Here is a 26,854-nt window from a genome sequence, read left to right on the forward strand (position 1 = left end):
CACCTGAACAGTTGCTTCCATACATGACCTTACAGCCATGTTGGTAAATAATCATTTGACATACACATCAAGAGAATACAGGGGGATCTTTTGCAGGCTTTGCGTGCTGCTAGACAACCAACTTCGTTTTGCAGGTGCTTTGAGCCTCCTGGGAAGGGACACGTGGCCCTGGCCTGGTTCCTCTGTACTATACCCTGCAGCAGCTTGAGTCACAGCTGGGATCTGACCCAGGAAGAAGCTGGCTGTGGTTGAATGGATGAAGCCACATGGGCAGAGGCTTCCAGCCCTGAAATCTAGCCACTTCCTGGGACTGGGGACTCTTCTTGGCTCCTGTCTGGGTTGGCTGGAGGGCAGAATCCCAACACGGCCCCTGAGTTTGAGGCCATGTTTATTATGGTAGAACACGAAGGAACAAACCAAGGTGCAAGGTGGGCAAAAACAGAATAAAGGATGAGACAGTCACTTCTTAAAAGACAAAGACCTTTCCAGACTGCTAGGCAGCAAGCTCTTTTGTTGGCACCAGGGCTCCTGCCAGGATCTTGATCATCAGGGCCTTGAGACATTTGTGAGGACTCCAGGGCAGCCACCAGGCTACTGGACACCTCTCCTACAGGTGGTCACCAAGGGTGCGACAGGGTGGCCAAGAACTTGGAGTGAAGCAGTCCCTGGTGTTGGTTTCCTGTCAGATGTGTGAGGATGCTGACTACCAGGCTGGCGGTGCCTGGCACCGCCCTGTTGGACTCAGGTGGCCGAGGAGCCGCGGAGGAGGCGGTGATGCTCTGGACACAGTGGTCGTCGTTAGGGGTCGTGCCATGGGTACACCCTTGTGAAGCAGGGAGCTGATGTACATAATACTGGATCTACCTGGGGGTTTCTCAGTGTCCTCTTGAGTTTGCTGGAAGGTGAGGTCCCCCCAGACTGCAAGAAGGGCGAGGATGGTCAGAATACAACACAGATGACCGTGGCCATGGGAGTCTCCCCGAGGTATCCTCCCCTGGATCAGGTGGACACAAGGGTGTCGTGGAGAACAGATGTTGGCGCACGACTGTACAAGGAAGAGGGCGATGTCAATGGCCGTCTCTGTGTTGCCCTCCCAGGCTCTGTGCACATCCTCTCTGGTCTTCCTATTCACCCACCAGCTCTCCCCATCCTTGCCTTCCACCGCCCTCACTCTTTCTCCTTCACAGTGACCAAATCTCCCCGCAAGGAGACTCTGTCCGTGGACGTGGAGCGCCGCCGGCTGCCCGTGGAGGGCTCCATGGGCCCGGGCGCAGCGCTGGGGACGCTCAGGAGGACTGCATCAAGCCGGTGAGGCGCTTGCCCGCTAGCGACTTTCCCTGCAGACAGACAGTGACAGGGAGGCACACACAGGCACACACAGGGACAGAGACAGAGAGCCAGACAGGCGAGTTAATTGTGGTAGCCACTGAGGACGATCCATGAACCAACCCAACTGTGAGCACTTGAATCTTGGGTCTCTACGAATGGTAGTGTTCCCCATGGATAGCTGGGAAAACCAGGATCCCAGGGCAGGAATGAGGGTGTGTGCTATACCTTGTTTACTTACCCCAAGCCAGGCATCTAAAGACTCAGGTGAAATATCTCTTAATGCCTATGGGCTGTCCCTGAACTTGCCTTCATTTCCATGGAGAAGGAAAAGCTGGACTAAAGAGAAATGGGATCAGGAAGGGTGGGTTGATTCAGCTAAGGATCTGGGTGGTCAGAAATGAATGGAATGACTCATCTAGAGAATGCAAGTGACCTCCCTAGGTCAGAAGGCAGCCTCAGGGGCCTCTTGTCTGTAGGGTCTAGGACTAGGAAAGCGACCAGGGTATTTGGTTGGGGCTCAGTGCCCCTGCAGGTGTCAGGGTGGTATGCACCTGCTGGCCCCTGTATTCTTGATTGCTCATCTGTCACAGCAGGAGGCTTGGGTCTCCTGATGCCACACCAGGAAGTCTTCAACCCTCTGACAACCCATTTGGCAGTTTGTTCTCAAAAACAAGCACAAAGTCTGGACGACATGGCAAGAAAGGTCTGTGAGAATGCTGTTATCCCTGAGCCTAGGAGGGAGGTCTGGGGCATCAAGCTGGGCGATGTAGAGGAGGCAGAATGTGTATCCCCTTTAGAGCTCCACAGTATTGTCCTGGGCTCAGGAGTCTGGCTAGACCCAGGCAGGTGGTGGGGCAGAATGTCCATCCTGCTATTGACAGCAGGTTGGTGATACCAGTGTCACCTGGACAGGGCAGCCCACGAGGGCCCATCAGCTTCGCTGGCCTGAATTGGGGGCCTATTTCAGGGACCAGAACTTCTTGATGTTGATTTCCAAGGGACCTGTGAGGGTTCATTGTGTTGACCGGGTCTGGCTGCGAGAAAGCTGGGCATAATTAAACAGAATTGATCAGGTCAGTGAAGCTCGGTAGGCTATTCGATAAGCAGGCTGATGGATGACTTGATGGATGGCAGGTGCCTCTGATAGGCCAACTCCACGGGCTGTGGGTTTGCTGGCTGCAGGACAATATGTTGGGGGCCAAGCTGACTTGAAACAACGTGATGGCAGATGGGAACCCGTCCAGAAACACCCAGAAAGTCTCTCCTTGTTCTGTCTCTCCCCTTTTTTGCATTTTTCAGTTACCACTGAGATGGCACTTATTATTTTATTCTCTGTGCACGTGCGCACACATACACCTCTGCCCATGAGCATCAGTATCCTCATCTGAGTCTTCAAATGCATTAAACTCATTCTTCAGCAGGTTAGTTGCTATGAGGCTAAGAGTTTTTTAATCCTAGAAGATCACCGCATTGGTCCTCGTAAATCACTAAGCCAGGATGGCTCACCCTCTGCTTAGAGCAGTAGGCCTCCCCTACAGACCTGAATTCTGGGCACACATGCCTGTTACACACCCAGAGTGTCCTTCCTTGTACGGCACAAGGCATTTGTTACCTTGTGGATTGACCTGGGTCTAGGCCTGGTTGGCACTGAGCTGAATGTGGGAAGCCTGTGTGGGGAGGTGGGGCAATTCTTACAACCCTCCTCTCCATCACTACTCCAAAGAGAGGCACTGAGGAGTTTTGCTTTGCAATGCATGCTAGCCCCTCTCCCTCCCTTCTCCATCAAGGTCACAAGTGATGCATTTTGCACCCAAATACATGGGTTCTGAGCTGCTATAGATGGCACTTGGGGCACTGGCTTAGCAAGAGGATGTGAGAGAGAAAAAATAATCACTTTGGCTTCCAAATAGTAGTTTGTTGATAATGTGTGTGCTAGGAGTCCAGAGACAAAGAATACGAGGTTTACCAGTTGCCCAGACCTTCATTATGGCTTCTCATTAGTGTGTGGTTAAAGAGGGTGGTTGTGGATGAAGGGAGGTTGCAAGATTCTATTTCTGGAGAATTGTGTGTCTGCAGCTACTCCAACCTGCACCCTTCCCAGTTCTATAGAATGGGCTGGACCAGGTTTGCAGGTGCTAATTAGCCTCTTTTGCCTGAGTCCAGGCACTCAGTCCCACAGCTAACTCCAAGGGCTGGTGGCCAGCCTGTCACTGCTGCCCACCCCCTGCCACAGCTGCCATTTCCTGGGACTTGAGGGTTGCACGGGGCAGTGCATCAGCCTGGGATCATGTTCAGACCCACCTGAGCCAGGTGTGCTGTGTCTTCCTGTCTACCCATTGCTGTGCTTGGCACATTTACCCAATGCCAGCTGGGCTGCTAAGGATGAAGGTGAGCGGGGTTCAGATCAGCTGCACCACTCCACCACGACCCCTGGTTGATCTGGGACAGGTCCCTCATGCAAGGGGCAGGCATGCCTGGATGCCTGGCTTGGGGTTTGAGGGGAAAATGCTGCAGAAATCGTACTTGCTCAGCAGCTGCCTGCCCTCTGAAGAGCAGAGGCTCCTGGAGTTTTCTGGGATCAAAGTGAAAGCTGACAGCAGACCCCCCCGTGTTCAGAGCTGAGCTGCCCAAGTGGATGCCCCAGAGGGCTTGGTGGCAGTGGTAGTGGGTAGTTCGGCATGTATCCTTGCGCTGTTCAGATAAAGGAGGGCTCCCTCCCGTACTCCCTCTTCTTCATGCCCATCCCTGCCTCCAGGTGGGATGATTCTAAGGGAAGCACACAGAAGGAGAGTGGCAATTCCACTCGTGGCTGGCACCTGCACAGTTACACAAGAGGCAGCTTTGTTCTGAATGTGAATGTGTGGTGTCACTCGGAGCTGGTCAGTTGGGAACGCATTGTGGTGCCAGGAACCTGCAGCCAGAGCAGCCCGAGGCCTTCAGTGCGGGCTGAACAGAGCAGCTGAAGGTGGCTGAAAACAGAGCCGGCAGCCTTTGTCCAGGTTAAAAAGCAAACAAAAAACACCACCACTAGGACCTGAGCTGCTGAATTGCAGATGGTACATTCCAGAGACCCCGGGGCTTTGCAAAAAGACAGAGCACTTTCCACCTCCGAGAGCGTTGTCATAGTGTCATCCAACAAACCCTGCGACCCTTCAGGCTCATGGGCTGTGGGCCCAGGGCTCGCTTCACACACACCCACACATGCTGTTCCTGCCCTTTGCTCTGAAGTCAGCACAGCTCGGAGGCCATCTTGACGATGGCTGAAGCCTAGAAGGCAGGCACGCACTCCCGGGTTTTGGGAAAGAAAAGACACAAAAGGAACTGCTCCCTTCTGTGCAGTGCTTTGAGGGAAAAATCAGCATGCTGCTCCACATGCCGGGGCGCTCTGCGTCGCACTTCCCGTACTTATCAACAAGGCATGCACGATTCGGGCTACCCAGAGCTGCTGTCACTCACTTACCTGGAGACTGAGGCTAATTCAGGGCTGGGGCTCAGTTATGAGCCCTGGAGGTCAGGTGGGCTTATTGGGGGCAGCAGAGCCAAGCACTAGGGGCTGAGTGAGGAAAGATATCCGGGCTCGCTGATGGGATTTTGCTTGCTGATTTGCCCAGATGACCTAAGACCAGAGTCCCAGGTCTCAAGTCCACCAAAGGCAAAATGCAGGCTCCTAGTCTAGGGCTAGAAATCAACTTGGGTTGCCTGTGGGGGGGAGAGGGTAGGGATGACTGCAAAGGAGCAGGAGAGTGACTCTCCGGGGTGATGGGGGGTTGCTTACACAGGTGCATGCATTTGTCAGAGTCACTGAATCGCACACTTCAGATCTGCTCATTTCACGGTGTGCAATTAGACCTCAAAAGAGAAAATGATTAGAAAAAGTAATCCCGGCTTTTATACCCGTGCTTTGAAATCTCCCTTGCTCATTCTCTTGCTGTTGCTGGGCCCATCTTTGCCTTTGGAGAAGTTGAACACACTCGTTTCCCCACTAGCACAGGAAACGCCAAGACAAAATTGGGAGACTAGACCATTTCTAGCTGCCATGGGTGCAAGCTAACCTTATGGATGTGTCACCCAGGCACTGATCTTTTTCCTTGCCAATGAAGAAAGCTGCTGGGCTGCACAGGGGGTCACCAAGCGACCTTTGTGGGAACGGGGAGGCTCCAGAGATGTGTGGCCTTGTGAGTGGATGACATTGAAGTCCATAAGGGATGCGTATGGGTGGACTGCAGGCTCAGGGAAGGGAATTGCTGAAGGGGCATCACCAGGAACGTATCAGCAGGAAAGGCCAGGGGTCCTGGTTGGGGTATGGTGGGGGTAGGGAGGGGTCAAGGAGCCGCTGGGATTTGTTAATGATTGCTGGAATGCTGGTCCTTCCCGTGCCATCTCTCCATGGAGAAGAGCAAAAAGGATGATTTAAAGAGCAGGAGTTTGGCCAGTGGTTCAGCCACCATTTGGGGTGTCTGCCTGGATCTAAGTCTTGGCTCCACTCTTTCAGCTTCCTTCCTGTTCAGTGCACACTGTGGGAGGCAGCAGGTGACGGGCCACATACCCCACCAATGTGGGAGATCCGGATTGAATTTTGAGCTCACGTGAACCAGTGGGCGGGAGATTTTCTCTTAAACAGAAATCAAAGAGTACAAAGGGATTCTGCCATCCATTCAGGAGGATGGCAGGGCATGGTAGGAAAAGCCATCATGCAGATAGAATCGCTCACCATCCTCCATTCAACTTGAAGCGGAAAAGGCAGGTTATGGAACCAGCCGCAAGATCCACCCAGCTAATCCCCAGCAGACCAAGGCCAGGGCAGCCCAGGGAGGAGGAGGGATGTTTGTGGCTTTCTCACCTGTCGGAAGTGAGTTGGGATGGGAGCCCTAGGGTGTGTGTTACGCCGTGGTCCTTGCCAAGCTTTCTGATCTCTCGGGTTGATGGGCATTTTCCTTGGCTTTAAAAAATTCTTTCACTGTGTTTTTTGAAAATGAAGTTCTATTATGATCATAAAACACCACTAAATGTATAACAAATTAAGAAATGGGTAGAAATTAAGAAATCTATCAGCTGAACAACAAATGCACTCATGTATATAATCAACCTAAACCTGTAAAGAAAAATAAGGACTATGATCAAAACAAAAACAGGTTCAGGGCAGGCATTTGGTTTAGTGGTTGATGCCAATGAAGATGCCTATGGGCCAGCTCTGGCTCCAGCTCCCTCGTAATGCAGACGGTAGGAGGTGTCGGTATGGCTCTAGTGGTCAGGTCCTTGTGGAAGAGCTGGATTGAGTTCTAAGCTCGGGCTTTCTGCCCTGGCCCAACCCTGGATATTGTAGGCTGTCAGGCACTTGATTTCAGTCTCAAAATTTTTTTAAAATGGATTCTTTCAAAGCATTTGACAGTGATATAAACAACCCAGTTTTGCCCTATGAGTGGTAGACAGAATCCATCCCGTAAGCAAGTTATTCTTAAACAATTACCATGAAGACTTGAGGACCACTCGTGGCTTTAGACATTTTATGCTGGCCTTAGTTGGCAACTCCCCATGCTTTTCTGTTGAGAGCGTGTGAGTTTAGAAGAGGTGAGTTGCCAGCTCTTACTGGGGTTAAATGTCAAAGCATCAAGCTGGTTCCTTAGCTCCCAGAGCTTATCTGAATGGTTTATTCCTGCCCAGAGGGATGGCATGAGTTCTCACATGCCCTTCCTTCACTAAGTCACCTAAGATTTCATGGTGACTGAGGCCCAGGTTAGGCCACAGGCCCCATTGGCTGTTGTGCAGCCCCTGAGGATCAGGCACATGGGACACTTCAGACACCTGCTCTCTAATACCTGCCATGTCCTTGCCTGAGAGAGACCCTGTTGGCCTCTGCTAGCCAAACACACCCGCTTAGGCCTTGAGCAGTTCACCTGAAAATACATAGCTGCTGACTGGCCTGCCCGTGGCTGTGGCTCAAGGAAGGAGGCGGATGGATTTGCTTGAAACATTGGCTCCTCTGTGGCAACACATGTGGCCACTTCTCTGGGCAAGGCAGGATGATTTTCTCAGCCTCCCCCAGGAAGAGCTTCAGCTCTCGGGTACTCCTGAGCCACATCAGGTGGGAAGGCAGGCTTTTCCTCATGACATCTAAGAGCCTGAGAGGGGAGACACCAGCTTTGGTAAAAGGTGGCTACCACGTTGAGCTGACTGTGGGTCACTATGGCTTGTAGTGGCCGCTGGACAGGCCAAGCAAAGTCAGCCTTCAGTATGTGGCCCTGCATCATAGCAACCAATTCTGTGATCTGCTATAGCAACCGTGCCAGTAAAGAGAGAGGCAGGTATGATGTTTACCCTTCCATAGGAGGTCAGGCAGAGCAGCTGTGATCTGGTTAGAGCTAAGCCCCATTTCACATCATTCTGGGCCAAGTGGCTAACTCGGGTCCCAGCCGGGCTCAGGAAGCCCTCCCTGGAGAGTACTCTTGGTGTGTCTGTCTCCCCTCCTCACTTTCATCACATCTCGGCAGGGACTCACTTCCATCTGTTAGAGCTGCTGAGTGACAGGGGACCTTCCTCTGCCTCCCCACAGCTGTGCAGGGACAGATTTGAAACAGGGCACAGATGCCAGCAACGATGAGGGCTCAGCAGCTGAGCCCTGTGCCGGTGGCAGAGTGCCCAGACGCTGACTCCCCGGCCTCCTTGCCAAGTTGCGCGTTGGCATGTTCCCTTTTCTTTTGACCCTGCATTGCTGCAGAAACACCCTGTGGACCACCAGGCTCTCTGCTCTCCCTCCCCTCATTCCAGCAGCCCTGTGGCTCCTCCAACACTCAGCATCCTGCTCTCCTCCTCTTCCGCATGTATACTTGGGCATCTAAGCTCTGGTTTGCTAAATATTAGGCAGCTGCCAAAAGACTCCAAGAAATAGACAGGACTGTGTTGCTATGGGCAACAACATAGCCAGAGAGTTCAAGCAACTCTTTTCTGTGACCAGAGGGGACTGTTTAGTGACACAGGGACACAGAGGCCAGCAGAAGTGACTCGCGTGGCAATACCCCAGATTCATGAGGATTCTATACTCCCAAAGGGTAGCTCTCATCCCTTGAGAATATATCCACCCAAAACACCTGCAGTCATATGGGGTTCCTGATTAAAATGGCAACCCAGGTAGTCAACTGACTCACCATTCCTCTCCTGTCTCACCTCCAAATAAAACCCTAACACTTCAGGGACTAGCCAGGTGGGGCTGGACACCCATGCGAAGACACCAGCTCATTTCCCTTTTCTCCCTGCCCTCAGGAATGCAGTTCAGCAGATATACATTCCTAACCTGGGAGAGTGAAGCAGGTGGAGCAGCCTGGGGAGAGGTGCCTGGCATTAGGAATTCCTGGCTCCTGGAAAGCATCTTGCTTCCCTCCAGACCCTCGACCCATGAGGCTGTGAATAATTGTGGTTTCTGTGGGTCAGTGGGTAAGCAGTTTCCTAGCTTCTATCTAGTACACTAGGGCCTTGGTAGTAAGCTGGCTGTAGGAGGTGGGCCTGGGCCCACAGGGTTAGGCTCCATCAGGGACGCCCAAGGCCAGAGAGGCTACTGTGGTGTGTAAAAACATCCAGCTTCATGAAAGGGGGCACTTGTGTCCTGTTCTGCCAGTGTTTAGGGTCCAGGAGATTAGGATACAGTGCTAGGAGGCTGTGGGGTGCCTGTTGTGTCGGAGACAAGGGCATGTCTCACCATCATTTCTTAACTTCTCAACTCCTTATTTTTCGGGCAGGAAAATGTATGGGTGCACAGAGAAGGCAAAAAAAAAAAAAGGCAACATCAGGGCAGGAGAGTAACGGAGTGTCTACAGAATCAGGGTGCAAGGGCGGAGCCGAGGCCTCACATGGGTGCCCTGTGTGGTGTTCTGGAGCACCTTTTTTGCAAATGACAGCCTGGGTTAGAAGGTGTGGACGCCGGGATCACTCACCCACTGCTGGAAGGAAGCCACCTCGGGGCTGAAATGCAGCGGCCATTCGGACTCTGCGCCAGCAGCACTAGGCAATTGTGTTTGGGGGAGGGAAGTGAAGAATATTGTATCCAGCTGAAACTGTCGAGACCTGCGCCTTGTAGAGGAGCCCCGGCCCAGGCATACACACAGCTGCCACGGCATGCAGGCCATGCAAGACGTGTCAGGCCACACTCAGGACCTACACGCAACACAGGCGGCACGTGCACTTGGTAGCGCTCCTGTGCGTGTGCACACTGCAGGCTCACCCCAAAGCCTCACATGCAAGGTTGCAGAAGCAAGCAAGTACACTCGATCACCTATCGAGTTTGGCATCAGCTCCCAAGAGGCCAAGTCTTTGACCAATACTGTATTTACCTGGAAACACGTGTTAAAAACTAAATGCTCCCCAAGCATAAAGCATTCATGTCTATGGAATTGGCCTATCCATGTCGGTTTCTGCTAGGATTATAAGCAGTGGGCATGTACAACCAAGGTGGCAGGTATAGGAAGGGAGGTCTAGTTCATGGATATTGCAAAGCAGCCCTCCCAACTTGCTTCTGACTCTTCCATTAACCTCCCCCGGGAGTAAGTGGTCAGTACATGGAGTCTCTTGCTGGCGCAGACGGAATGCCTGGCCTTGGTGGGGCGAGATTGCTCAGGGTGGTTCCAGGCAGGCAGGCAGGTGAGAAGTTAGTCTGGCTGTGAGGCTTCCATTATGCAGAAGGCTACATCGAGAGGACTGCATTTCAGCCTCTGATCACGGGTTGAGTGATTCTAATCTGTTATCTACACTAGCGCCTGCAAGTGTAGATAACAGCATCCTGCATCTGAGCAGAAGGCCAAGTGCCAGGTCCTGGCATGAATGCAATGGTTCACCTGCAGCCTCACTGACCTCCTTACTGACAAGGAGCCCTCCCCACTTTGGCTTCCTGAGAAGTGCTTATGGACTACTGCTGGCCTGTTGGGCACCATAGTTGCTTAGCTTCCAGGGACAAAGAGAGAAACGAGCTCTCTGAGCTGACTTTGAAATAGGCCAGCAGTAATCAGCACTAGGCATTGAGTCATCACATTGAGCTTCCTATGGTAACCATTGCACCTTACCCACATGGTCATGGATGAGGCCACTGAAGGTTCTGGAAGCTGCCTGCCTCAGCAGCTCAGTGGCAAGGCTGAAACAGACCCCCAAGTCCAGGACAGCCAGACGTCACAAAGGTCATAGAAAACGGAATTAAAAAGTTGATTTGGGTTCAAAAGGTAAACTTGAAATCCATACACGCACAGGGTTTCATAAAGTTAATGGACAGTGTGTATTCAAGTACATGGATCACAAACAATGTCTCACACACAGAGACACCTTTCCTCTCCATTTTCCATGAGCTTGGTGAGGTCCCCTGTGTGACACTGGGAAGCCCTGAGCATGGATGCCGTCCTGTCGTTTAGTGCTGACAGTGACCTTGAGGGGCAGGCTTTGCTGTACTCATCAGGCCCACAAACGAACAGTCAGGGCCTTATGCAGACTTCAGCTGGGACACTTGTCTCTAAATCAGCCAACATCTTTTTTTTTTTTTTAAGGGATGCCAACCTCTAGGAATGAAGCAGGTCATTTTCAGGAGTGGATGAGGATGTATGTAGTTGGGGAAAATATGGCTGCCAGGCTTCTGATATTTAACTCCAAGAAGCAGGTATTACTTGGTCACATCCCAGTTCCTCTCTAGTGTACAAGCAACAAGGTAATAAAGAGCATCTTGAAGGGACCATGGCAGCCAGCCAGGCAGGACAGGGGTCTCCCCATAGCATTCCTCCTAAAGCCAAAAACATTCCTCAGTGCAGGTAACTGGGTCACTCCTGGCCATTGGAGGAAGTAAGACGACTCTGGCACTGGTGCTGGGCAAAACTGCCAGAGGGCAGCTCCGCAAGGTCTGGTGGCTGCGCAATCCACACTCCTTCATGTCTGCCGGCCTGGACATTATCCAAGAAAGCTATCATTAAGGGCTAGCAAATAATGTTGTGTGAAGTGTGTTACCAAGGAAGTCTCCACCCTCTGTGCACCCTGGACCATGCAGCCAGCCACCCCCTTTTCATAAACAGAAATGTGGATGACCTGGAACTTACTAGTTTCATCCAGGAGAGAAGTTGTCAGACATTCCCTCCCCTCCTGTTTTTACTGTAGGTAATAAGCTTGGGTTGGGTTTTGTATTGTATGCTTCATCCCTGTTTCCAAAGTTAGCCTGCCACGAGTTCAGGTACGGCTCTGGGCCTTTGCCCTTACAATTCATTTTGTTCTTTTTGGTATGGGAATTCAAATGCACTATATTCTTGGTGCAAATGAAAAAGGCCAAGGATGTGGTTTACATTGTTTTTCACTGTGCAGGTAAATACAGGTGCCCCCAGGTTCCCTATAGCTCCCTCTTCCTCACTTGTACCCAGGTCCCAATTGCACCTGGCGGGCTATAAAAGGAATACCTGAGGGGCCATAGTAACCAGCCACTCTGAGTTTTCTTTAGAAAATGTCCAATAAAAACACCACTGAACTTTATTGGGCTCTCCATGGTTAATGAAAGACCTCAACAAATTTAAAAGCAAAAGACGAAGAGGAGAGAAAGCCATGAGCTGTAATCACCATAATTACACAAATCCACAAGTTGAATATAGCCCTGGAGAAGAGAGGAGGACCAGTTCTTCTCTGGCCTGAGGCCTCCAGGGTTGTGTGCAGCTTCTGGCTGGGATGAGATGGTTTTGGAGTCAGCTTGTCCAACTGGAATGTGCCAGTGGCATTGGGTAAAAGGCAAATGATTTTACCACCCTTTCTGCTTTCAGCCAACCAACCCATCTGGACAGCAACGACAACCAGCCAAGCTTCCTCCATTTCAAGTCACTGTGTCCCATGCCCATGGCCACCCTGGCTGTGCTTGGCTTTCCTGTGCCAGTGGGTGCCCATTTCTTCTACTCACTGGCATCTTCTTAAACATCCAGGGCAGGGAGCAGCGCAGCTGTCCAGAGCTCAGCTGCTGCAATGACAAGTGGCTTGATAAAATAAGAAGGCAAGGATGGCATGCAAAGGGTAAGAATTCCACTTCTTAAAGGTTTCCTTCCTCATGTGGGTATCATTGGGCTTTTTCTCCTTCTAGGCATCTGAAATTTGGGGATTCTCCCTCACCAATTGCTTCAGGCTCCCATAAAACCCATTTTCCCTCTGTAATCTTATTCATGGACCACAGAATGAAAGGCAGAGGGAGGTACTTAATAAATGTTAATGTGACAGGAGATTCCAATCAAAAGGGAGGAAGATGGAATCCAGTGTGAAAAATCTAGGCTACCAGATCCCTGGCCACTAAACTGCTCAAATTGTCGGTCTAGCTTCTACATGTCAAGCCAGGGAGCCCAGTGCCCCTTGAAGTGACATGTTGCATTGCTGGGTAGTGGTTCCCAGTGTAGTTTTGTTCAGTGAAATTATCTTCCCTGCATCTTCCGCCTGCATGTCTATACCTTTGGAGAATAAGCACAGCTCAAGCCATGGAGGCAGATGGTGGACTGTCCTGGCTGGATGTTCAGAATTGCTCACTATTGTGAGCTTCTCCAGCTTGTAAGGTCCCTGATAAGCTGTGAAGGCTGAGAACCAAGTCCAGAGCAATACTGACTCTTTGTTTCTCTGATCTTTCACTCTTGTTATCATAGGCTACGTATCCTTTAAATGGCTGCATCTTTCTCTTGTTTATATTAAACTTGTGGCCAACTTCAACCCCAGAATTTTTAAATTTGAATTATAGGGACGGTTACTGATTTTACCCTGTAGATGGGCAAGGTTCAATATTTTTTTTCCCCAAACACAAATGTCAACTTTAGTTGCTTTTGCTCCAACATCCTGACTAACACAGATCCTTTTGAAAGATGTGAGACCATTTGGGTTTGGGGCTTTTGGCTATGATGGATTTGTTCCTTTATTTATGGGAGTCATCAGAAAGGATGCTGGATAGGAGAAGCGCATCACTGGGCCCCTGGGACCTCAGTGACAGAGTTCACCTTGGAGGGTAACATAGGTGGATCAATTCAACCTCTCTTTAGCTGTTAAGATCTCACGAATATACCCGCTCTATCTGTAGAGGGAGTAGGCAGGAGTAGACCTGATTTCCAACCTTACTGGAGTAAGAACTAGCTGCCTGGGTTTTCTGGAGTTACTAAGGCTATGCTTCTAGAATAAGCAAGCCTGGCGAAGGGGCTGGGCACATTTCCTGACTTCTATCAGGCCAATGAGGCTGCGCCCTTCTGGAGCTGTGGATCCTAATCACTGTTCTTTGACCTGTGTTCAATCATGTCCACCTTCCTGCCCACTGGGCAGTGCCCAAGCAACCCCTTGAGGCTCTTCCTCTCAAACATCTCAAGACTCAAAATCCCATTTTGGGCAGCACTTCCTGGCACCTGTGGGTGTCCGATTTAGCAACATCTCACTGGACTGGTTCAGTACTTGAACCCACATTCCATCCTTCTCCAGAATACCAAGCTTTCCTAACTCCCCACCCATGAACAGGCAGGAACTGGACATGCTAAGGTCCCTGGTCGCTTTCCCATGGGTCTGACTTAGCTGTTGAGTGCCATGACTTATCTTTAAACCCTGCTGTTAGGACCACAGGCACTCCTTGTCCCAGTCCCACTGTCCCCTGCCTAGCATCCTGCTATGGCAAAGCCTGACCAAGGCCTGCTGGTTTCTTCTTTGCTGCCCTTCCAGGACTGGGGCAGAGCCCCCCTGTGTGATGCTGGGTATCTTGGCTCCTGTCTTCCCCACTGTAGGGGTCGCTGGGTTCACCTTCCCCCTCCCCTCTGCTTTCTCACTGGGGATAGATGGGAGTCCACGGGGATGCTTGTGGCCAGGCTAAAACCCTGCAGCACTGGCAGCCACCCGAAAGAAGTCTGGGCCTTCCAGCAGGTTGTCTGAGTTGGGGAAGGGAGGAGGTCCTCTGGAGGTGGAGGGTCGTGTTCCCACTCTGTGCCTGCCTCACCGGAGTTGGGCAGAGTCCACAATTTGGATGTGGATGAGTGGCTGCAAACACACAGCTGTGTCTTTCTGCCTCAGAGGGCATGGATTTCCACTTGGATGCTCAGCACGTGGGGGTCTGGGGAAGGCAGGAGAGGGTTAGCATGGGGAGGCAGAGGACGGCAGCATCCCCCCCTCCCACCATGCCTGGAACCCGAGGCTGAATTACTACAAGGCTGGGTGCTCACTGGGGCTCCAGGTGACCTCATCAGCTGCAGCAGTTGGAGCACTTGAGAGGGAGCAGATCTAGGGCCCAGTGTCCTCCCAACCCACCCCACCAAATAAGCCCTGGCCTTAAACCTTGGAGATCACAAGGACTCTACCACTACCATCCTGGCTGGAGGGTGGGGATAGGGAGTCCCTTTACCTTGCCCTGCCCTCCCAGAAGGGTCTACACTGCCCCAGGCATGGGGTGGGTTTCCACTGTAGAACTGCTCTATGATCTGCTCCATGGCTCTAATGGTAAATGGGCTTCTCTCCTACCTCACAGGAGCCCAGAGAAGACTGCACGGCCACTGAGGGTAACCAGCAGACACTCCCCTCTTGACCCTGCAAGAACAGGTGCTTGGTGCTGAGGCTCCTGTGTATTTACCTCTCATCCCTCTCCTAGGCTCCAGTATGATGGGTTGGCCAACACACGCACACACAGCAGGCGCTTGGCTTGGCTAGGCTGACAGGATAGTATGTCACTCACCCTGGCCTGAGTGGCCCGGCTCCTGTTCTCCAGCTCTTCACAAGGCAGGATTGAGCTGCTGACACCAGTTGGGGTCCACAGCAGCACAGAGGCAGAGAGCAATGTCTGGCTTGTGCTGCTGTGCTTTTCTGAGCTTTGCAAAGGTGGCCAGCACCTCTGTCTCCTTTCTGGGTGGGTAGCTGTCTCCTGATAAAGTCGCTAATGGTGCAACGAGCCAGCATCCCTCTGATCTGAAGGGAAGGTTCTTCCAACTCAGAAATCCCAAGGTGGTTGGAGGGTAAGCATGAACTGCAGCCCACTCCAACCAGAAGGGATCACCGGGGTAATCCAGTCTCATTCCTTCCTTCGCGGGAGAAACAGGGCTTAAAGAGGGCTGCTGATTTGCCTGGAGTCCTGGAGCTGCAAGCTGAAGCTGGACACAGGGGGCAAGGGGTCTGGAGCTGTGGCTCCATGCTTCCCCTCCCAGTTGCCACCCTGGAAGTCCACCCCCATCTCTAACTGGGGCCATGGTTCCCTACCACTGGATCTCAGTGTTCCAGTAGGAGTGACTAGCACCCAGGTATGTGTGACCCAGATATCTCTGAGGAGTTTGAGGATTATTTGCAACCAAAACCAAGCCCAGGGAGCTGGTGAGCTCCTTGTGGTCCTGGCTGGAGACCTGAAAGATTTAGGGCAGAGGGAAGCAGGAAACTGAGGTCAGAGCTCTCCAGGGCTCTGCTGGGTATTTGTGCAATTATTCCAACTGCGGTACCCAGCTGTTCCCATGAGACCTGCTGTCGGGAGGAGGAGGGAGCAGTCCCTGCGGCAGGAGCTGCTGCTGCTGGGTTGGCTCTGTGCCCTGCTGGCCTACACTCTCCTCCCCTGCCAGGAGCCTCAGTTCTCTGCTCCTGCCTGCCTGCCTGCCCGGGAGAGAGTGGGAGAGGGAGGTGAGCGACAGCTGGCTCCCCCTGCATGCCTGTCGCCATCTGACCTCCTTGCTGCATTCCTTGGCAGACAGGATCTAAAAGCCAAAGCCGGCTGTGGAGAGATGCCACCTCTCCCATGCCATGGCTCCCTCCCTCTGCTTCCACAGGGGCCGCTCAGCCATGCTAAGCTTCAGTGTTCTCTTAAGAGATGCACCAACAGGGGTCTCCAGTGCTTGCTTGGGTGCTAACAACTCTTATTTCCTAAAGACTAGAGCTCTGATTCTCTCAAGTGAGCAGCTGACAGCGCTCCCAGGTGCAGACATCCAGGGAGGTCAAGGCCAGCATCGCCCTGGACTGCCATTTCTCCTACCTGAAGTGTTGGCACCCTCGGTGGCTTCCGGCATGGGGCTGTACTCACAAGGTGCAGAGGACTTGGTCTGGCTCCTCCTTCCCCCAGCAGAGTCCTCCCCAGATGCTTTCAGCCATCATGCAACAAGAAGAGGGAATAAGCTGCTGCTAGAGTTGGGCCTTTAGGGAGACCCTGGGGCATCCAAGAGTGAGGTGAGAGATCCTTTGTCTGCCCGAGTCAGCTCTCCAGCCACATCTTTTGCTATTAGTTAGTCCTAAATGACTGCTGGCCCCATGTCCTTGGTCCCTCAGCTGCCTACCTCCACTCTGATTTTTCCAGGATTAGTCCTATGATCTGGGTGGTGGTCTTACACATGGGATTGCCATTGAACTAGCCCTTCATTTCCATTATGGTTTGTGGTAGACAGAAGGTGAAATATTCATGCAGATCAACCTTTAAATAAACTCAAATTGCAAGATGTATAGAGTGGCTGGTTCCATTCTATTAGAGCACTGGACATCTGAGACCAAGCTCTTGGGCTTCAACCTTGACTCGAGGTGAGCATCAACCCAGCTAATGAAACTTAGCTTCAAATGTAGCCACCTCTGAGTGGGGACAGGGTGTTCCCCTAAAGATACCAAGAGCGTGGATAGGACCAGAGAAGTCCAGCTCCATGACAGGAACCAGAGTGAATGCATCATGCATTGATGTTTGTGCCATCTGTCTCAGATGAGAGACATGTCTGGAGCCTGAGATACTCTCCATCACCCTGCCAGCACCACTTCACATGCCTGGAGTGTGTCCAAACACTTAGCTAAGATACCTCTAGCAATCCCTGAGCTAACCCCACTTCGGGGTGAAGAGACATTAACAAAGGCTCTTCACCAAGCATCAGTGACACCTGTCTTGACATACACCTTACCATAAAGAGCAGCCTCAAATGTCTATACATCTTGTCCAAGTACCAGGCCTCCCTTCATGCAGCTTCGGCCCACACAGGCAATGGGAAGTCCTCCCAAAGGGCAGTCAGAACTCGGAGTCCCTAAAGTCTATGCTCAGGAGTTTAAGTGTACAAGGTATACTCTCGGCGGGGAGGGGGCAGGGAGGTTAACCAAATGCTTAAATATCCTCTGCATGCACCCCTGGGGCCTCAAAAGAGACAATGGGGAGATGCAATTCTGCCACTCCATTGGGCCTCTGCAGGTGGAGGAAGGCCCACGTACAGCCCGCAGCACGTGGTTTGGTGTGTGAAATCAGATGGCGTGGCATTCCTGACAAAGACATGGAGCCAGCAGGTCTTACATTCTCATGATTCCTCACGAGAAAAGCCCACAGGGAGGGAGACGACCCAAGAGGGAAAGGGATGCGTACCCCCACTTTAATCCCCCTATGAGAATGTATGATGTCTATATCCCACAAATTCAAAATACTGTTACAATGCAGTTAAAATGCATCTAGCTATGACAAGTAAATGACTAGCTTGCTTTCCACCCAGGATTCTTAGAACTGGTGTTAAAAGCATGAACTAAGGATACTAATCATAGAGGAGTCAGGCTTGGCAAGGACTTTCCTCTTCAACAGAGGCAAAAAGGCAACTCAACACCAACAAACTTCCTCCTACCTTCTGGAAATGGGATCCCTGTCCTGGTTGCCATCAATACAGGCTGGGCCTGTGAACCTGTTGGAAGAGTCAATGGAATGGGTGGAACTGAGGACTTTCTGTGTAATAAGTCCCTTGCTTAAATTTTGGGGAGAGACAAGAAAAGGGCAAAGGCTCTACACCCTGGCCTACAGGCCATGGAACAGAATCTCCACTATGTGCCACCAGGGCAACCTACTCCCTTGCACCTGTTACCACTGAGGCTCTTCCTGTGCTGCTGGGTGGGTGTATGGGGGATGGCGGGGGTGGAAGGGACTGGCTGCTTCCTTCTAATGGCAGGAAACTGGCATCCCACCTTTACTCCATCAGGAATTAAGGCTTGGGGAGCTTGGCTAGACCTTGGTCCCAAGTGGGGTTGGAGGAGAAACGAGATGGCGTGGGGCCCCAGCTACTTCTCTGCTCTCCTGTCACTGCAAAGGAAGCTTACCAGGGCTGCAAGGGGACATGAGCTCATGCAGAGGTGGCTCACATACACGCCAGCTGAGCTACAACACCAGAATCCATGCAGCACAGCCGTGTCCTGCACACAGCAAAAGTCGCCACCACCGCAGCAGCAGCAGCAGCAGCAGCAGCAGCAGCAGCAGCATGCGGCCCATAGTGCACCTGCCAGAGTTCACAGGAGGAAATCTGGATTTTTTTTTGAGATCAGCCATGGCACTGAACCAATTTATCTCACGATGCAGTTCAATATGCTCTTCTTCCCTGGGCTGGTGTGGGAGAGGCACCCACAACACAACCCCATCCCCATCCTACTAGGGCAGTGGAGGCCTTTTTTGAGCCCTAAACAGAAGCTCACACACCCCGACCTGAGCTGGGTGGTCGGGTGCACCTGCCTGCAGCAGCAGTAGCTGCTTGCTCCTTTATGCAAAATCCACCTGCAGACACTTGCAAAAGTACAGGGGGGTGGGTGGAAGGGGGAAAGCACTGGGCTCCCTCCCACCCCCAAGGAGGACAACCACCAAGGAAGAAACCACAACTGCAGAAAACAAAAACGAGGCGGGGAGAAAACCCACTGAACTTACCACACTGCGAGTGAACTTTTCTAGGGAAGTTCTACGACCTTGCTCACTTTCTGGCTTTTGAGGGGGGAAAAAAAAAACAAATGAAAGAAAAAAGGAAAAATACAGGGAAAAAAATCTTGAGCTTATGTATGGTCTCCAAACAGCAGCAGCCATGGGTAAAGGACACCACAACTGAAAGCCAAATGGGGCCAAAAAACAAAACAACGAAAAAAACAAAAACCCCACAAAAACACAGAAGGTAAAGCAGCCAGAGCTATTGGCAGAGTCAACAGGAGAGACAGAAAAGAGAAGTCTGGAGAAACGGAACTGCCTCCTGGGTGGGGCAGACAGGGGCTTGGCTGCAGGAGAGCCAGGACTTGTACGGCAAAGCTTGACATTGATCCCACCATGACCTTGCCTGGGGTTCCTCAGCTGGTGCTCGGAGCTGCTGGCTGTCACAGCCTTTGCCCATAAGCCACAGCCCACCATGCTCAGGGCCACTAGACTCCAGGCAGCCCTCTGGGTAGCTTAGTGATGACCTGGGACACATTAGCTCTAAGGTGGGCAGGTGGTGAGAGCTACGGCAAGGGGATGTCAGGAAGCCATCAACTTATCTGTGAGCCTGGCTGAAGACCGTTCCTGCTATTCAGAGGCAGCTAGACAAGATCATCATTAATGTCCATGTCCTTGTCCTGGAGTCATAGCCCAAGGAGGCTCTGTCCACATCCTAGGCAAGAACAAATGGTCTGGGGCCTCAGAGGATGGTGGCATGGACAGCACTCTGGCTAGCACATGCTCCCAGCACCCAGGCAGGCAGGTGGCACCTTCCAAGCTGTACTCAGACGCTTGGGCATCTCTGAGGGAGGGAGCCAAGGTCAAGGGGAGGTAAATTCCATACTGTAGCAGGAGGGAGAGATGTGAGGGATGGCCCTCTCCCCATCTTTCCTACCTGCAGGTGTTTGGCGGGAGGAGGATTCCACTCCAGATACCTGTTAACTTCATCCTAGAGCCCTGTTCCATGGCCCTGAGCCCACTCACAGCTAGGGGAGTGAAAGGGTGTACACACTCACAGGAACACACCCAGACACCCAGCGCACAATGGAAGGACAGAGTTGCAGAGGCCAGCCAGGTAGTTTAGGCCCTACGGGATGTGCTGAGAGCAGAGAGGCCACTCCATGTGGACAGAGCCAGAGGGGCTTCCTGGCAGATGTGCCTCTGTCTGCTTAGCCAGGTGCTGGAACAGGCACGAGATTGTCGAAGGACAATACAACAACGCAACATACTGCCCTGGAGCAGGGCTGGGCTGCTGCCTGGACAAGGAAGGGAAGTAACCACGCCTGGCCTGGGAACCAGCCGGAGCTCAGCCCTGAACCTGTGGGCAGCCTGCGCACTGCACATTGGGCTCAAGTCAGGTAGGCCCCAGCCCCTCAGCGAGCGCTGTGCCTGTCATCATTGTCCTCCGGCTACTAGGTTGCTGTTCACAGAGGAGAGCCATTGGCTGGTTTGGCTCAAGGTCCTTGGACTTGCAGATGCCCTCTGAGCTGCCCCAGGAAACTAACACGATTGGTGATTAATTATCCTGGGGCAGTCCTCCAACCCATCCCTTCCATCCCCCGAGACTTCTGTACCATTCTCTTGTGAAGAGAATGACTTGGATGAGAAGGCTGGGCCTACAGACTACAGCAGGAGCAGCTCCCAACCACAAGGGGAGGCCAGTTCCTGTCCCCTCTCTTAGCTGAAGGTTGTACACCTCACATACCTTGTGCAACCTGGGCACTGCTGTCACACGGCAAGCCCAACTCACAGTGAAGGACACTTGGAGCCTACCTGAAGTGGAAATCAGATCCACACCTGGAGCTTCTCCAGAAGGGGCAGATGGCCATTGTCACCACTCTGGGGCAACAGTGAACTCCTCAGTGTCAAGAGGGTTTTGGTGTCTGCCAGGGTTTCCTGCTGTAAGAACATCTCCTCCTCCAGGGGCTGGGAGGATAATTATAACCACCACTGGCTCTTCCTCCTCTCCTTGCTCTGAAAAGTAAGGAAGGCTAAGCAGGTGTAGGTGTCTCTGCCCACTTCCAGGTGCACCTGCCTTCACAGGGGGACTGAGTGGCCTTGGGCAGCTCCTCTGCTAGGGGTGGCCAACACCTTGGAGTCTTGCAAAGTCCCCCAATTGTGAGCAGCATAGGTAACCTGGGCCACAAGAAAGCTTACTTTGAGAAAAGGAAAACTTACTTTGAGATCTGGGCTGCAGTTTTCAAAAGGCTCCATTTGCTGGTTCCTTCCGGACTTGAAAACCACAGGCATCAGGGCCATTTGAGGGGCAGAAGGGTGCCAGCCTCCCTTCCACCAATAGCTCACCCCTACTCTGCTAATGACAGCCTCCTGCAAGGGGAGTGAGCAAGAAGCCAGGCTTTTTGCTGTTTCCACTGGAGGAGCTACGCTTGAGAGAAGGAAAGGGTGTATGGGATGCCAAAAACCAGGGCTCTGAGTATCTTGGGGCTGCCTAAGGGCAGGAGATCAGGAGACCGACTCCCTTAGACTCTGGAGTTCCACGGTGCTAACCAGACACACGGTCAAGGTCCTGGCATGGGGAACTGACAGCACAAAGAAGGGCTGCATGGTTGAGCAAGGCTGCCCAACAGAGAACCCAAGGACGGACAACCACACGTGTAAGAATGGGGGTTGGGAGGCTGTTGTTGGGGACAAGAAAGGGAGTCACACGCTCTGCTTATGCAAACACAGGAGTCAAGGAATTTGGGCAAGTAGAGCCACACCTGACCACATGAGGTCTCAGGTCAGAGCCGCACAGTACAGAGGACTGGCAGGTGTCACAGAATTACAAGCCATCTCTCTCACCTCCTCTTCCGCAGCCCCCGTGCCTTCCCAAGTTCATTCTTTCCTCCTCCCCAAAGCCTAGCTAAGCTCATCCCTGCATGAATCACACCCATCAATCTCATCACATGCACGCCCAGCTTTCTGAGCACACAATTCCACGATTGCAAGAGCTGCAGGGAACCTTGATGCCACTCTGAGTGCCGGAAGCGGAAGGGGCCTCAGTGCAGTCTCTTCCTCTCGGTTAAATGAAAGAGGAAACACTGAGGGTTGGGGGTCGGGCCAGGAAGGGCCCAATCCTAAGGACGACCTTAGGCAAACCTCCAGTCCCTCCCTGTCTCCCAAAATGGATTAGCTTTCCTTCCCAGTGAGGTGGCTGCCCCAGTCCTTGCCCTGCACTCATTTCTGGGCTAGTCAGGGATGGACAATCTGTGCAATGGGGCTGGGTGCTTTCTGACACCTCCAGGGCCCACTGGTGTCCCCACCAATCCTGAACGTCTCCAGGGCCCACCCACTGGATCACAACACCGTTGTCCTTCCATGCGCAGGCAGGGGTGGGGACTAGAGGGAGCACACCAGATCCTGGGTGAGGGAGGGTGTGGCAGTGGTCCTAAACTGCTTTTCGTTGGAGTATGAGTGGACAGAGGGGGGAAAGAAGAGGAAAGAAAGGAAACCCAAGGGATGGCGTTCTCGTTTCACCCCAGCAGCAAGCAGCACGCAGAATTGACAGAGCCAAGGAAGGCAAAGCCTGCCATTCCCCGATACCTTCTTCTTGGCCTGCAGCAGGTCCTGGTAAGCATTGGACCGTAGAAAGCGGGCATAGCTGTCACTCTTCATCAGCTTGTAAATGTGCTCCTGGGGGAGGAAGAGGCAGAGAGACATGGGATGAGCTGTCAGCCAACACCAAGGGACCCCACAGCCCAATGGAGAAACAGGGGGCCCTGGCTACACGGGTATGAACTTACCAAACACTGTGTCATGTTTTGCCTCCCTCCACACCTCACCCCACCCCACACACCTGCAAAACTTGGACTAAAAGAGCTATGAGACCAAAGTCCCAACGGATTGGTAGCTGGCCTGGGAGCCATGTTGGATGCTTATGATGGAAATCTCAGGCACAGCAGCAGGCAGGAGCAAACTGCTGCTGTACCCAATTTGGATGAAGCCCAAGAGAACTGTGATGAGCGAGGGAACCAAGCCCCAGGTTACAGACTCCAGGATTCCATTTATACTACAGTCTTGAAATGACAAATTACAGAAACAGAGACCAGTTTAGTGGTTGCCAAGGGGGTGGAGATGGAGGAGATGGAAACAGGGAAGAAAAGCAGGGAGGCAGAGGAGGGAAAAGGGAGGGAGATGAGAACAAGGAAATTTGTGGTCATTGCACGGTTCTCTAACCAGCCCAGTCTTACACGTGTGATTAAGTTGTATAGAACTACACAGCTACACTCACAAACACAGGAGTGGAAGTAAAATTGGCAAGTCTGAACAAACTGTATGAATTACAGTTGTGTCAAAGTCTTGCTTGTGATGCCGTATCGATGGATTTGAAAGAGGTTGACATTGCCCTTGTGTGGTTTCACACAGCGTATCCATCTACAAGTAGCTCAAAAGTTAGGGAGCAGGTGTTTAACCTATCAGGAGGCCCTTGTTGTGCATACAATGTCCTGGGTTCAATTCCCAGCTCTGGCTCCCGACTCTGGCTTCCTGTGCACTCTGGGAGGCAGTAGGAGTGGTTTAAACAATTGGGTCCTGGCCCAATAACAGCTGTTGTGGGCACTGAGAAACTGGTCCAGCAGAGAAGGTCACACTCATTCTTTCTCTCACTCAAATAAATAAATACACAAAATAGTAATAAATGAAGAGTCACCCATGCAGCTGGGTCAGTGTGTACCTTTTCGTCTTGTAAAGGGGCTCTTGGCAAGCAAAGCAGAGGACTGGATGGCTAATAACCAGGCCTGTGGCCGGTGCCCGGAAGAGGCAGGTGCAGTGGCCTGGAGTCACAGCCTCTCCTAGGCACCTAGAGGCATTTACATTCTGGTCCTGGCAATGGATGGCCCGCCTGGCTTCCAGTTAATTCCTGCATCCAGCCAATCCTTTTTGGAGCTTGATCCTCATGATGGGCAGGAAAGTCCTGGTCCAGCCCAAGAGAGAATATGAGGTGGGAAAAAGAAAAAAAGGGAGTCTTCGTCCCTAGAAATGGGGTCAGTCTCAGCTTGGAAGAGCTGGGCTGTCCCTACGGACGACCTGTTGGGAGAGGTAGGGTTGCTAGCTGGTGGCTGAGACAGGAAGTGTTTTTCCCCCTTTGGGCTCATTGTTCCCACCAAGAAGCTAAGCAAAGGCCCTGGTGCTTGGCGTAGAGGGGAGGGGAGGGCAGAGCTGGTCAGTGAGGAGATGGTGCCCAGCCAAGAGGCAGGGCTGGCTAATGATGCCCTCTTCCTTAGCTTCTCTTCCTGAGGTAGGGGAGGGGTGGGAAGGGAAAGAGGAACTTTGCCTCCTCTGAGTTGAAGGACGTGTTCTACAGACACCAGGCCAGAGGAAGCTGACGTCATGGCCAGGGCTTGCCAAGACTCTCCTTCCCCAGCATAAAAGAAGGCAGAAGCCCAGTTGCCAATGTGCAAAATTAACCTGTGTGGCATGCATGAGAGGGTATAAAGAAATGTGGTATCTAAAAAACAGGATCAATATCCAGCCTTAAAAAGAAGGCGATCCTGTTATTTGCAACATCAAGGATGACCCTGGAGAAGCCAGGCCTAGAGGGATCAATTTTGTGTTCATGCCTTCACTTGCATGTGGGATCAAACAGGCAAACTCATAGAAGATGGGAGGAGAACGGTGGTTTTCAGGGAATGGCAGAGACTGGGGAGATGTCGGTCAAGCTACACATTTCAGTGACACACAAGGAAGCGCTTAAGAGCTCAATGGCGCATCGTGATGATGATGGCTCATAACACATTGTCTACCCCAAAACTGCTAAGAGTTCATTTTAAGTCCATTTTCATAGCTGGGTTGAAAGACCCCATTCTCACATATCAAATGTGCATATCTAAGTATCAAGTGGAACACCATAAAGACATTAAATTTTTCTTTATGATTAAAAAAAAAAGGTTAAAATAGAAAGCAAGGCATTTCCTGGTCACATGTGGGACTCTTTGTTCTGCCCCACTGGGATCCCACAGAGTCATTTGGCACCTGCTTCACCCTCCCTTAGAAGTCCCCATATTTTCAAAAGCAGGGTGCTGCCCCACCTATGGTAACTGACTTTTTAACAGGAATCAAAGGAAGCTGAAGGTCGGCCTGGCTCTGGGGCCTGCTGACACATCCTAGAGGAAGTCGGAATGGACACACTTCTTAGGGACATGGTCTCGCAGAGTATTTTTTCTGAAAATTCCCAACAGAAGCAGAGCCCATTGTAGTGGAGTTCCTTGAGAGGGGGAAGAGTATGTTTTTATTTGACAGGTAGAGAGACAGAGAGAGGGAAGGAAACAGAAATCTCCCATCTACTGGTTCACTCCCCAGATGGCTGAGGCTGGATCAGGCCAGAGGCTGGATCAGGTCAAAGCCAGGAACCAGTAATTCTATCTGGGTCTCCCACATAGGTGGCAGGAACCCAAGTGCTTGGGAATATCTGCCTCTATTTTCCCATGTGTGTTAGCAAACATTGGATCTAAAGTATAGGATCAGCCCAGCCAGGACTGGGCATCCCAGTGGTAGCTTAACCTGCTGTGTCACAATGCAGGTCCCTTTCTCTTTTATAAATACAGGACCCACAGGGCAGAGCTCTGTGTTGGAACCATGCTCCATGCCAGATTGGCTTTGTGACTGCATCCAGATCCTGCTGTCCATATGGACAGAGGGTGAGGGTCCCAATCAGCTCCAAAGTAGAGAAGCCTTTGCTTCTTTCATCCCTGCTCTTCTCTGAGACCAGACCAGGAAGCCCTGGCCTTGGCTTGATTGTCACTGTCAATTGTTCAGGCATACATCTTGGGCACAGACATTAACCCAGGTAAAGATGACTCACACCATTCCCTTTGTGTGTCAGGTCTTGCTGTGCCTGGCTGCCAGAGGTAGGTCGCTCCTGAGTCAGCAGGAAAGGCACGTGGACCCTTTCCAAACTCCTGCCCAAAGCAACGGGTCCCTGTTTCTTGCTCTGACTCCACAGAGAAATCAAGTGCCCCAGGTTGTATCTCAAGATATCCCCCTGCTGCCTCAAGAGGAAGCAGGAAGCCTCTTTGAGCCCAGCCCCTCCTGGCCTGGTAATGCATTTCTCTCACCATCCTGCTAATTCTTAAGGCTTCACTGTGGGAAGGAAAAGCCTGGCCTATTAGAAGAGCTATGTCGATTGATATAGAGCAAGATAAGGCAGATGCTTGCACTTAGCTACAACAATGTTCTGCAGACATCCACTGAGCATCTATCGGGCACTAGATGCCAACATTATAGCCCGAGCAAGACACACAAGTCTCTTGCCATACAGCCTGAAGTCTCCTAGGCGAGGAAGATTTTGCACCAAGATGCACATGGCTTGCAGAGCAAATGGCTCCAAAGAAGTACAAGGTCAAAGTGGGACAAGCAGCCCTCCTAGGAAATGGTGGGGGATAGTGAACTGTCAATCTCAGAGTGACCCTTATCCAAGCAGGAAGATGTGAGCAGGCAGGGAGCAGTGAGCCCCCGATTCTGGGGGCTGACCATGTGGCCCCACAATCTGATCAGCTGGAGCAAAAGGGGTGACTTGGGGGCAGGGAGGAAACAGGGAAGAAAGGTGTGGGCAGGAGGGGCAGTATGCCATCACGCTCACCTTTCCTGCTTCCAGGGCCAATGCCATTGCCAGGCACCAAGGCTACAGGGAGGAAGTAGGGAGTAAGACCCCTTGGCCATCATTACGACCACTCCATGACTCCAGCCAAAGCACCATCAGCAGACCCAAGGCACAGGTCTGAAGAGAAAAAGATCCCCCAATCCTGCAGGGCCTGTGGCTCCAGCCTGACTCCTGCCTGAGCCTCTCTTCCCAGCAGCCTAAGGATCTGAGACTCTCCCCTACCCTGCCAGCTTTCTCCCAAGCACAGAAACACAGCCTTTGATGTGCCCAGTTATGGAAGCATGCTGCTT

At 52.1% G+C, this 26,854-nt stretch overlaps 1 protein-coding gene across 8 annotated transcripts in view; it reads right to left on the minus strand.

Annotated features, from left to right (window-relative positions):
• Nucleotides 1-1,032: 1,032 nt before the first annotated feature.
• Nucleotides 1,033-26,854, minus strand: part of RGS6 (regulator of G protein signaling 6) — a 397,347-nt gene continuing 371,525 nt past the window's right edge. For 4 of the 8 annotated variants that reach the window (XM_040975607.1, XM_040975608.1, XM_040975613.1 and 1 more), the window contains 4 exons: nucleotides 22,511-22,600; nucleotides 18,935-18,988; nucleotides 9,255-9,321; nucleotides 1,168-1,337 (listed from right to left, as the gene is read on the minus strand). In XM_040975607.1, the coding sequence (XP_040831541.1) occupies nucleotides 1,168-1,337; nucleotides 9,255-9,321; nucleotides 18,935-18,988; nucleotides 22,511-22,600 (381 nt within the window). Of the gene's footprint in view, nucleotides 1,338-9,254; nucleotides 9,322-18,934; nucleotides 18,989-22,510; nucleotides 22,601-26,854 lie in introns of those variants that run through there. The other 4 variants (XM_040975612.1, XM_040975615.1, XM_040975610.1 and 1 more) reach the window with 3 other exon arrangements.

Source organism: Ochotona curzoniae, unplaced genomic scaffold (genome assembly GCF_017591425.1).
Source record: "Ochotona curzoniae isolate NIBS_2020 unplaced genomic scaffold, NIBS_Ocur_1.0 contig_2688, whole genome shotgun sequence".
Taxonomy (NCBI): domain Eukaryota; kingdom Metazoa; phylum Chordata; class Mammalia; order Lagomorpha; family Ochotonidae; genus Ochotona; species Ochotona curzoniae.